This window comes from Peromyscus leucopus, chromosome 9 (assembly GCF_004664715.2).
Source record: "Peromyscus leucopus breed LL Stock chromosome 9, UCI_PerLeu_2.1, whole genome shotgun sequence".
NCBI classification, from domain to species: domain Eukaryota; kingdom Metazoa; phylum Chordata; class Mammalia; order Rodentia; family Cricetidae; genus Peromyscus; species Peromyscus leucopus.
The window spans coordinates 91,188,599-91,201,639 of NC_051070.1; the positions used below are offsets into that span (position 1 = coordinate 91,188,599).

A 13,041-nucleotide genomic window follows, 5' to 3' on the forward strand; every position below is an offset into this window, starting at 1 on the left:
CAGATCAGCCCAAATGCTTATCTGACACGTAGTCCCCACCCTCTTCACTTTATAGGGGTCTAAATCTCAGTGTTTTCTGGTCCTAATCCTTGACTACAGCCTTCCCTTCCCTCACTATTTCCTTTCTCTTTTCCAACTATGTGCCATGTTTGAGTTCCTCTATCAAGCTGTGTTTTCTCTTACTTCAGGGCCTCATTGCAGTGTTCCCTATGCTGGAAGTATTCCTCTTTCCCTTTACTGATTCCGTCGGCTCATTCCTTTACCCTGATCATAGACAAGGTTAGCCCTTCTTTTCTCTTTGTATGTACTTCTGTTTATCTGTGCTGCATTACCTTTTGATATCTGTTTTTGCATTTAAGAGAATATGTCTCTACTACCCACCAATGCACCTACCTCACTCCTGAATTAGGTAGGTAGGCCAAATAGCTAGAGCAAGCATACTTAAAGAGTTAGCATTCTATAACTGTTCTATAAACAAGAAGTTATTTTTCCAGCTTTCATCTGAGTTCCAGGTCTGTGACAGCTTCACTCCTCACAGCCATGTAGGAACGTGGAATGATGGAAGGCCTGCCACCTACAAGTGGCTTCCCAGTGCTAGTACTGTGGCCTCCCATCTTCCCAAGGCACAGAGAAGCTCACAGTAAGGTGTTCTCCTTTGTCCCTTTCCAAGTTGAAGGAACTTAAGTCACAGGGCTTTATAAGAACCAGGACTATGTGGATATGTGGGCTACAGCCAACCACAGTCTACATAGTGTTTTATGGCAACTATGGAAGTAGACGCAAGAATGCCTGTCTTAGTTAGGGTTTCTATTATTATTATTAAAAGCAACTCTTACAAAGGAAAAACATTTAATTGAGGTGGCTTACAGTTCAAGGGTTAGCCCATTATCATCAGTGTAGACACGGTGCTGGAGAAGGAACTGAGAGTCTTACATATTGATCCCACAGGCAACAGGAAGTGAACTGTACTAGGTATAGTTTGAGCATAGGAGACCTCAACGCCTGTCCCCACAGTGACACAACTCCTCCAATAAGGCCACACTCACTTCAACAGAGCCACACTTCCTAATAATGCCACTCCCTATGAGCTCATGGGGGTTAATTACATTCAAACTACCACAATGCCCCAATAGAAGGGTCAAAGGACATCTACTAAAAACAATCATTTTAAATCATGTGTCACTTTATGCAGAGATCAGTGTCCAAACTCTGAAAAATCAGTTTCTTTTATTTTGTTTGCAGTGTTTCAATATCTAAACAACTGGCTTCAATAAAAGGTAAGGCATGGAATGGTTGAAATATGTGTGTCCCTTCTGCTCCATAACAGCAGGCCAACAGTTAAAATTAATAGGATCAAGAATGCCTGAGATGTGAGAAACTTCTGGATAAGCATGAATGCTTATAAAACTCTTTCTCTCTCTATGTTATTTGTATTTATACACTTGGAGTGTTTAGGGAGCAGCAATGTAGGGTAAGTACATATGTGTATTTATCAGCAAGGTAGGAGAGTATTAGGGGAATTGTTGGCTTGGGGAATATGGAATAGGGTCCTAGTAACTGTCATTACTGCCTACACTATCATTATGGGCTTGGGCCCATGGTGTCTGTTCCACAAGACTCCATGTTTTCACTCGCAAAAGTCACTTATATGAAGAAAAATTCTAAAATGAGGTGATTCTTACACCTCACAGTGTTGAGGATGGTATTTCTATGTTACTAACTTGTAATTACTATATCAGGACTTGTTTAGTGTTCCATGCTTTAGGGAAAAACAGGAGACACATGTGAAAAATGACTGAAGTTGTCAGTCCAGTTTAGCACACATATTGCATGTATTCTGAGACCCACAGTATACCGGGACCTAAGAAAGTTTGTGAAAGTAATTACAATGCTGTCACTGCTCTCAGAAGGCATACAGCCTGAACCTGAGCTATCCCACATGGTGTGCGTCAGCCACAGGGAGCTACTGAGGACTGGTGGGGTGATTAATTTGAATAGAGATTTTAAAACTGAAAGAAACTAATAAATAAGGAGTATAAAATCTCTTATGAACTTAGTATTAACTATCTTTTGAAAATTTTAATATATTGAATTGAGTAATATATATTATTAAAATCACTTTGGCTCTTTTCTTTCTAGTCTTTTAAATTTGTCTCTAAGAAAGTTTTAAATTAGGATTGTGGTTTGCAGTGTATTTCTTTGGGCAATGGTGATCTAAGAGATAACTGAGATAATACGGAGTTTCGAGTGTGAGAGTTAAAGAGATGCTATCTGTGTTCAGGGAATAAGGGAAGGACATCAGAGGGACCTGTTGCCCCTTCTGAGGGTTTAGGAAAGAGTCCTGAAGAATACAGCTGCCTGAAAAGCAGCACTTAGAGACAGTGAGCATTCGAGAAAAGAGCCAGTTCTGTTTTCTGACTTTGGGTAAGTTTCTTAATCTCTCCATGTCTCAGCTTCCTCTCCTATAATCTGAACCTCCCTCCAAGGGTTGACACTGAGTGAGTTGAGTCACATCCTCTCCCTGGGAAGAGTGTTCACTGCTGGGACCTCCAAGAAGTCAATGTTGTTCGAAGTCATTCACTGTGCTGGCCCAGGATGAATGCTGGATTTTACATACCTGTGAGATGCATGCATAAGAATGAACTTCGCAAAGTTCAAAATTCATTTCAATGGGCTACCAAAGAGAAGAGGGTAACATGAAGCAGTCTAGAAGAGCTGCCTTTCAGACATCAACATCCCAAATCCCAAAGACAAGAAAGCCAATAAAAGACGCCAAAACAACAACCTTTGCTTTTCTAACCCCACAGGCCCCTTCCAATATGCTTCCCATATTAATTCACAAATCTATAAGAGGTAACCTGCTGGTTTATTAAGGGAAGGAACAAACTGTAAAGACAGGACATGAAAAAGCCTCAGGAAAATATCATCAGTCGTGGTAGGACAAACAAGTCTTTGTTATCTTTTCTTATTTTAAATATTTCTAGTTCTGTTTTTACCATGAACATATGCTATTTTACAGTTGGGAGAAAGATGCATGCTGTCTTTTAAGAGAAGTAGGATATGAATGAGAAGTTGGATAGCCCAGATGGAGTCCCACTTCAGAGAACAGCCAGACTTGCCCTTCACCAGGGCTGGAAATGCCTAGCTTCACAACTATCATGGATGACCTCACACAGACATATCCCAAAGTAGCTGACATTTCTGTCAGCTTTCAGACAAACCCTTAAGCCTTTCAGTCCTCATCTCTCAGCAGTGTGACTTTACTATTCTTAATCTCTCCAAGCACAAGTTTTTAATGTATAAAACTAAGACACAAATATTACCCACCCCTGAGGGTTTGAGGAAGCATTAAATAGGATTATGTTTGAAAGGCACCTGAAATATGTGTAGTAACAATGGAAGGTGCCCATCATTATTAACAAACTCAGTCAGAGCCAGGGAATTACTTCTTCCTCACCAGGCAGGCACATCCAGCAGAGTACCACCAACTCCTGTCCTCCAAGAACAGTCTCAGGCTCAGCAGAGGAGCTCTCCCTACACCATATCCAGTTATTCTTGATTATTGATGAATTAATCTATCAGTTAAAATTATCCATGTATTTTTTCTAAAGAAATAATGTGTTTCATCCAGGCAACTGCTTCTTCCAAACAAGACTGTGTTTATATAGAATTCATTCTTGAGCATTTTAAATGTAAGGTTAAAATTATTTTTAAAAAATGGAGCAAGCTGAGAGAAAGCACCACTGCACATGTGCATGCACACACATATGGACAGACAGATCGGGAGTTATAAGAAATATGCCCATCCCCCAGTACTTAATGTTAGACACTTGAAGAGATAAACATATGGGTTCCTGGAAGTAGCAGGGATCAAGGAAAGAGATGGCTAGGAATGGGGTAAGAAAGAGCTAATAATAGAAAGGCATTTTCCTGGGGAAGATGGCCTGTCAGATCTGGGTAAGCAGAAGCTACAAGCAGAAAGCACAAATCACAAATGCATAAAATTGAGAATCTGAAACTGAAAAGGAGGCCAAGGAGGAAGAGGTTAAAATGAGTTTTACAGCCATTCACTCAACAAATTTTTGCAAGATTCCTACTTGCGTTTGGAACCATCCAAAGTGTTACAGATTCAACAGGAAGCAAAATGAGCAAACAGTTCCCTGGGTACATTGGCTCATGTGTCTGGCATTTCCAATGCCAGCTCCCCATTTACCAGTAGCCTGACACCAGCAAAATCCTGTCTGTTCTTCACTGATGAAATGACAGAGTCAGGGAGAAGCCTTGTGCTCGTGGATTTGAAAAGTCAACCCAGATTGGCAATGGTTGTCAAAATAAAAACATTAGTTTGCCTCCCATTGGTCTCTAGTGCAATCTGTATTAAATTTCAGCAACGTTTCTGAAGATAGACAAGATTATCCTAAACTTTATTTGGAAAGAAAAGGCCCAAGAATAACCAAATAATAGCCTAAAATAATCAAAACAATATTGGCAAAGGATGAAGCAACAAGAGCCACTTTATTCTCCTCACTGGTGAGATTTTGTTTATAGTTATGGCAACCAAGACGGTATAGTGTCAGCAAAGGCAAAGATCATAGGCTCAAGAAACAGACCAGAGATCTGAAAAATTCCCACATGCACACACACTCTCACTCACACACTCATTCTCACATAAACACACACTCACATATTTACACATTCTCTTTCTCACACCCACATGCACACATACACACACACACACACACACACTCAACTGATTATTTACTTTTTTAGGATTTCTTACTTTTTTAGTATGCTGGACTATGACCAATATTTCTTGGTCATTTGCATTTCTTCCTTGAGCATTGCTATTCAATCCATTAGTCCACTTACTCATTGGCTGACTTTTTAAGTTGAATTTGAAGGTCTTCCAGGTTCTCACCTGTCAGACATAAACTCTCCTCGGTTCTGTAGGACAGCACATTTCTTTGGCGATTGTTTCTGTTGCTGCACAGTGTTTTCCTGTCACCTAGTCCAGTTTGACAATTTTTACGCTTATTTGCTGTGCTCTTGTACTCAATTTCAGAAAATTTTCAGCTGGGAATAGTGGTCCACACCTTTAATCCCAACACTAGAGAGGCAAAAGCAGGTTGATCTCTGAGTTCAAAGCCAGTCTGATCTACAGAATGAGTTCCAAAGCAGTCAGGGGTACACCGAGAGCCTGTCTTTTAAAAAAAAAAAAAAAAAAAAAAAAAAAAAACCAAAGTTCTCGTCTATGCCAAGATCTTGGAGTGTTCTGCCTGTTTTTCCTCTAAGTTTGGATCTTAAATTAAGGTTTTTTTTTTCTCTGCCTTATGTTTTTTCCCTTTTCTTTTTTTTTTTTAATTTTGATGTGAATGGGCTTTTTCCTGCATTTATCTGTATACCATGTGTATGTCTGATGCCTGTGGAGGACAGAAGAAGATGTTAGATGCCCTGGAACTGGAGTTAGAGACAGCTGAGCATCATTAGTCATAGAAACACAAATAAAAGGCATACTGAGATATTACTAATACCTACCAAAAGTGGCTACATTAAAAATAGTGCCAAAGCCAAATACTGGAAAGATAGAAAAAAATAGATGTTTTTCAAATTATTAAATATATGAAATCCAAATATATATGTATATTCATATGTATTCTCTTTATTAATATTTATTTCTCTAGTAAATCATAACATGTATATGAGCAGAGATCACATCTAATCTTGTCACCTCAGTGTTCTGAGCCTTGCTCTACCTGAACATTCTTTCAATCCATGACAGTTGCACATTGCTTGGGCTGAACGCTGTGAGATTTTTGCCTTTTCCTCTTAGCCATTTACTCAACAGCACTGACTAGCCCTACTACACAGCAGACATTGGGAATGTAGGGAGAAAAACAAAGATGTGTCTTTTGGCTTCATGAAGAGTGTTGTCTAGTTGAAGAGAAAGGTAAACATGCCATAGCTGTAAGGTGTGATTGTCTTATCCTTTCTAGGTGGATTGGTGACTAAGGTTCAAATGGTTCCTTTTGAAGCTCTCTGTGTGCAATGGGTGCTGCCCCCAGGAAGGAAGGAACTAGCACTGCCTTCCCCACCAAGGATCCTAAATTAGAGAAACTAACCAGAACATTACAGTGTTTGAGAAAAAGATGTGTTGTGGATGTCATTAGCCACAGATTACTCTGATGTCATTCCCCTTTATCATACTCACATATAAAGTGACACCACATCTAACACAAAATAGAAACTGCATAAGAGTAGGACTTGAAGTCTTTAGGTGAGGTATCTTTAATACCAAAAGCTAAGCTCGACATGCAGTAGGTGCTTGGTAAATATTTGTTGAAGAATTGAATGAAATTACATCTCAGAAAACCAAGGCTTCATGAAGTGAGGGGCTTTCCCAGGGACACATGGCAAGCAGGAGTCAAATCTCAACCCAACTCTAACTCAAATGCTATGAAAGGAATCCTTAAAGACATAGGATCAGATAACGCCGAATCATAACATGGCCACACACTGGGTCACACTGAAAATCACATTCCATACTTATTTCCCCAGTTCCCTTGGAAGACACAGCCCCTTGTCTGCACAAAGCACCACTCTTCTTCTGATTCTTCACTCAATATTTCTTCTCTCACAGCTTTGAAGAAAGGCTCAGATCTCGAAAAAGCCATTGCTACTGTCGCTCTGATTTTCAGAAACTCTTCCGACCCTGATGGTAAACTTGAGAAAGCCACTGCCAAGAATCTGCTACAAACCCAATTTAGGAATTTCACAGAGGTAAGAGAATTCACCAGCATGCATAAACAAGGCTCACACCGAACAGCAAAGAATTCCAGTCCCAGGATGCCATCCAATTATTTCAATCAGCAAACATTTATTGAATATCTCCTGTATGTAAGTTGTCTGATTTACTTGATGAACAAGCTAACGTGTGGGCACCGTGGCCCACAGCTGCAATTTCAGCTGAGTAGAGGATGTAGCAGAACAGTAGAACACTGGGACCCTCTTGGGGTAAGAAACCAAAGAAGGGATTCTGAACATTAAAATACAGATATTTGAGATGTGAGCAAGAGTCACTTATTATTTTCTTAAATTTTTCTAATGCCTTCTACAGTTGGCTAACCTGATGTCATATGCACATGCTCATACTTTGAGCAATACTGACCTACGGAAATCTTATAAGAAACAAAGAAGGCTACTTCTAAGCCTAAACCACCAATATTTACTCACAGAACAAAAAAGTATAAGAGTTGTCTATAAGTTCCTAGTATGCTCTGAGATATAGATGACTATTGCATTTCTGTAAGTAGTATATATATAATAGAAGAGAATAGAATAGAATAGAATTCTGTGAGTAATATATATAATACATATTACAGAAATGCAATATATATATATATTAGTTTAGTATACTAAGTCATATAAGATACGATCAAAGTGTCTCTCATGCATATGAGTATGTGTGTGTACAAGTGTGCATGCATGGTATAATATACCAAAAGAAAAAAAAAGATGGGAGGGATCTTGAGAGATGGCTCGGTAAGTAAAACAAGCATGAGGACCTGACTTTGAATTCCCAGAACCCATATAAATGCAGGGAGAACAGCACACATATGTAATCCCAGCACTCCTGGAGTAAGATGGGAGGTGGAGACAGGAGAATCCCAGGAAGCTCTCTGGCCAGCTAGCCTGGTGTACAAGAGACCCTGATTCAGACAAGGTGGAAGATGAGGATGAACACCTGAGGTTGTCTTCTTACTTCTAAATGCACACTGTGTTAACCTTCCTAATGCTGTGACCCTTTAATATATTTCCTCATGTTGTATCCCTTGCCGTAAAATTATTTTCATTGCTATTTCATAACTGTAATTTTGCTACCATTATTAATTGTAATATAAATAGCTGTGTTTTCTGATAATCTTAGACGACCCCTGTGAAAGGTTCATTTGTCCCCTAAAGAGGTCATGACCCACAGGTTGAGAATCGCCACTCTAAACTCTCTGTGGAGCCCTCTGGTAAACTATGTGGCACCTTTTTGCTAAGCCAAAGTCCTAAAGAGAGCATTACCTTCCTTATAAGCCTAAACACAATGCCCAGTCTTAACATTTAACCACCAGTAAGATATAACAAAACTAGCACCAAGAAACACTGTCAAGAAGATACTAAAAGAAGGTGATTGGTTAAACCTTGAGTAACTAGTGCTTAGCCAGTTCCCTGGCAGGACAGAGGGAGAAGACAGACCTACATGCTTCCATGACCTTTGGGAAAACTGGGAAGTACCAAAAGGAAAGCCTTTTTATTGAACTCTGACCCTTTCCAAGTATAACTCTGCTTTCTTTTTGCAAATGGGTCAAGAGCTCTTTTGGCTCTAGCTGAAGATACGACCTGTGGGGACAGCCAGCCTAGAGAAAAAAGGATGGTTTAGACTGTAAAAGAAATATATCTTCATTCCAAAAATGTCTCAAGCATTCCTGGGATTTTTGCAGCCATTTCATGGATAAGCATTTGTGGTTAAACTGAATGCACACACCAGCTCTGTATCACATTGACTCAAAATGACTTTTTTTTTGCTTAATGTCAAACCTTCCAGCTGTTGTTTGAAATGTTTGAAACTGAAAATTCTCTCCATTTATATGCTGTTCAGATGGTTTTCTGCAATCTGTGTATGACAGCTATGAGCTTGCATATGATTGACAATCAGACTAAATGCTGAACTATCACACAAAGCAATGTGCTTTCTTCTAGCACATTTTATTCTGTAATTCAGAATAATCTCACTGTCCAGAGAATGCATAAAAGGTACTGCCTATAGTTAAAGAGATTATATATTGAAAATCTGAAAACATAGGAAGTTCTGTGTCTCAATAAAGGCAGAATAACTTACTAGTTAAAAGTGTGGTTCTGGAATCAGGCTGATAAGACCTCAAATCTTGGCTTTACAGCAAAAGCTGCTAACTTTGAGACAAGTACTGATGGTTCACCCACAGTAAGACCACTGTATGGATTCTCAAAGACACGTCATGAAAGATTTTGTGTGATGGCACTGCGCATGCTATACTGTTAATAACATACTTAGTATTCATTACCACCTCTCAATACAAAGTTTAGGAACATGATAGACTCAATTATTCTTTATTCTCAGGGAGAAGAAAGCAAGCCAAAGTACCAAGACATCCTTTCTGAGCTGGATGAACACACAGAAAACAAGCTGGATTTCGAGGACTTCGTGATCCTGCTCCTGAGCCTTGCCATCGTGTCGAATCTGCTACAAAATATATTGAGTGTGAAAATTACAAAATGAACAACTTTAAATATGTGAATGGACAAAATAATCACAAAAGCAAGTGCCACATGACGAAAGATGTTCCTTTCTGATGTGTGATGAATGTGGGATGATTCACACTGGTGACATTCACTCAGTGTAACTCCAAACAGTTCAACACTTTTTAGAAATGCCCAAATAATATAATTTTCAACATGATAAGTTAATTGGATGCCATTTTTGATGTGTGAGTAGTAACTTAGAGATTTTTTTGTACTGAATGTAGAATCATTCATTCATTGATCATACAATGGTATTTGTGAGCATTTACTTAGTAACATTGTTAAAAATACAGTAACAAATGGCCAGATAACCTCTTCCCTTGCTCATATTTACATAATTCCAAAAGAACTAGATATACAACAATAATTTGTGTGTGTGTGTGTGTGTGTGTGTGTGTTTGCGTGTGTGTACTTGTGTGAAGGCAACTGTACATATACATATGGAAATCAGAAGCCACTCTCCAATGTTGTTCCCCAAGTGCTGTCTACCTTGATTTTTTAGCTTTCGCTGGCCTGGGGCTCACTGGGAGGCTCCACTTGGCTGGCTGTTCAGTGATTCCCCAGTGCTGAGATTCCCCACCCCCTTGGCTTTTGTAGGTGGGTCCAGGGATCAAACTCAGACCTCGTGCTTGTCTGGCTAGTGCTTCACCAATGAACCATTTTCCCAGCTCTGAACAACTAGTTAATTGGTTTAAAACACATGATAATTATAAATAAGGTAAGGCTTACACAATGCTAGCAGAGTTTATTACGAGATCTATCTTCAAAGATCAGACCCTTCCTGATCTATAAAAGAAAAAAAAAAATCAGACCTTCCTGACCTATAAGAAAAAAAGAAATGCTGGGTGGTTCCCAGGATCTGAGTTAGAACTGAGACTGTTTACAAACAGACACATGGGAGATTTTAAATGGAAGGCAGCAGTCCCTATCTTGCTGCTGGTGGTGGTAGTTATATGAATGAATAAATGCATTTGTCAAACTCTTAAAACTTTACACTAAAGTGGATGAAGTACATTGTATGTGATTGTGAATTATGGCTAAATAAACATGACTTGCGAAAACCTACCAGGCATTGTAATGCACACTTATAATTCCAGCACTTGAGCAAAGAAGGATCAAGAGTTCAAGGCAAGTCTTGACTGTGATACATAAGACTATACACACACACACACACACACACACACACACACACACACACATACACACACTGTATGTGGAATTTGACTGTTTTTTAATCAACATGTTCTAATACACTTTAACATTATGTTCTAAAGTGGTCATACTCCAAAGACCCACACATTTCTATGGCTACCTCCCATATTCCTGCCTTGAAATTACACACATGAACTTTAACATAAGTATTCACACACACAAACACACACATACATCATACCTGAATCCCTAAGATGGGTTTTCATAAAAAACTTTTATTCATGCCTAAGGAGTGAGGCCTGCAAGGGGTCAGCTTGGTAGATGAGGTATTCAGGTTCCCTCAGAAAGGTCACTGGGCAGCAGGCAAAACACAGCCTTCCTTGACCATGTGTCCTCACACATGCCTTTTTCTTCCATCTTTAGAGAGGACTAATCATGCACTTCCAGTCACATGATGGCTGAGGATCATCCAAGGGACCCATCCAGGTCAGAATCGCAGTGCAGGGAAGGAGAGGGGTGTCCTTGTGTTGTGATCACGGCTACACGCCACAGCGCTCAGTACCTGGCATTTACCACACGTGTGCTACCACCTGATCCTTAGAGAAAGGCACAGAGGAAGAGCGGCAGTATTTGTCTCCCAGAAGTCAGTAGCTAGCAAGTCCCTTAGGGACGATGTTGCAGTTTTTTGCTGGGCTTATTCTTGACCATTCTGCAAAATGCCTGGTAGAAGTGTGTCTCTCTGCTGCCTGACAGGCAAGTATGTCTAGGCTTTAGCCAGTGTCTTAGTTAGGGTTCTCATTGCTGTGAATAGACACCAAGACCACAGTAACTCTTATAAAGAAAACATTTAGTTGGGGTGGCTCACTTACAGTTTCAGAGGTTCAGTACGTTATCATTATGATGGGAAGCATGGCAGCATGCAGGCAGATATGGTGCTGAAACTGAGAGTGCTACATTTTGCAGGCAACAGGAAGTCAACTGACTCACTGGGCAGTATTCCAATCATAGGAAACCTCAAAGGCCACCCTCACAGTGACACACTTCCTCAAATAAGGCCATACATACTCCAACAAAGCCACACCTCCTAATAGTGCCCCTCCCTATGAGATTATAGGGCCAGTTACATGCAAACTACCACAGCCAGCATAATCTAAAACAGACTGATATGATCTCGTTCCAGGTAGGTTTGTCAGCTTGGGCTTCTAGTTCTCTGGGCCCCGGGCTAACAACTAGGAAAAGTCCCAAGGAGGCTGCTCTACCAACCTGGGTCATGAGAGGGGCTGGGTGAGAAAAGAATCCCAAACAAACAGATGTGTCAGTTAAGTGTGAAATAAATCTTTTTTAGACAGATAAAATACATTTATTCATTTTAAAGTTATTATAACTTCCTGAATCTTTTTCTCATATTCCATATTCTCCACAGACCAACACTGCCAGGATCAAACACATATAACATGAAAACCCTTTCAAAAGAGATAGCACCTTTAACACCCTTTAGCCCAGTGAGGTGCAGCCCCTTCCAATGATGGACCAAACCCTCGAGCCCAGTGAGGCACAGTCTCTTCCAGTGATGGACTGAATCCATCAAATCCCAGTCCCTGGCTCTCTCCTTCCCAAACCTCACATTTCAGCCTAAAACCTTAGGCTACATAAAGAAAACCTTCAAACTTGTTCACTCTCTCAAGATTTTAACAGGAGGTAGGTGTGTTCAACCAGAACATTCAAATTCAATTATCTAACAAAAGAAGAAAAGAAAATTCATTTCTTTGTGTCCAGCTTTCAAATTCTTCCTGCTTTTAAGCTATTTGTTTAGAATTAAGGAGAAGAGAAAAATAGAAAATGTTTTTCTTTAACCAATTTATTCTCAAAAATGAAAGGGCTTTTTTTCCTATAATTTGTTTTCTACAATTTGGAGTTTTGACTGGAATACAGCTTTGGTTAAAAATTCCATGTATTTTTTAAATTTAATTTCTTAATTTTTGAGAATCTCAAATATTAATACTGTATTTACATCGTTTCTACCCCTCCTTCTCCCCGACAACTCATTCTGTATCCCCACTGCTTCTCAAATTATCTATCTCTTCTCTTTTAATTATTATGGTTTTACACACACACACACACACACACACACACACACACACACACACACACAAACATGTATGTGCAGAGTCCATTTAAAGTAGCTTGTATATATGTTTAGGACTGACCACTTGGGACTGGAAACCTATCAAGAGCTCACTCCTGGAGAAGAATGATTCCTCCATCTCAGTAGCCATTGATTGCCTGCCTGCCTACAGCACTTTATCTGAAGGTGTGGACTTGTGATCCACGTTGGTATGTCAACTGGTGTTACCATTGTCCAAGTGTTGTTTTGCAACCATATTCTTGAGATTTCATGGCTACAGCTTCCCTGTCACAAGTAGAAGACTGTCTCACAGCAGACATCCTCGTCCTCTGTCCCTTACAATCTTCCTTCCCCTTCCCCTGTAATATTCCCGAAGGGTGTAGAGATTGTGTTATACATGTGTTGGTTGAGTTTGGGAACCCCATTGTCTGTTGTTCTCT

The 13,041-nt window shown here is 39.8% G+C and overlaps 1 protein-coding gene across 1 annotated transcript in view; it reads left to right on the forward strand.

Annotated features, from left to right (window-relative positions):
• Positions 1–10,385, forward strand: part of Sntn (sentan, cilia apical structure protein) — a 12,348-nt gene extending 1,963 nt beyond the window's left edge. The window contains 3 exon segments of the mRNA XM_028894509.2: positions 1,243–1,277; positions 6,638–6,777; positions 9,143–10,385. Coding sequence (XP_028750342.1) covers positions 1,243–1,277; positions 6,638–6,777; positions 9,143–9,301 — 334 coding nt within the window. The 3' untranslated portion in view covers positions 9,302–10,385.
• Positions 10,386–13,041: the final 2,656 nt, after the last annotated feature.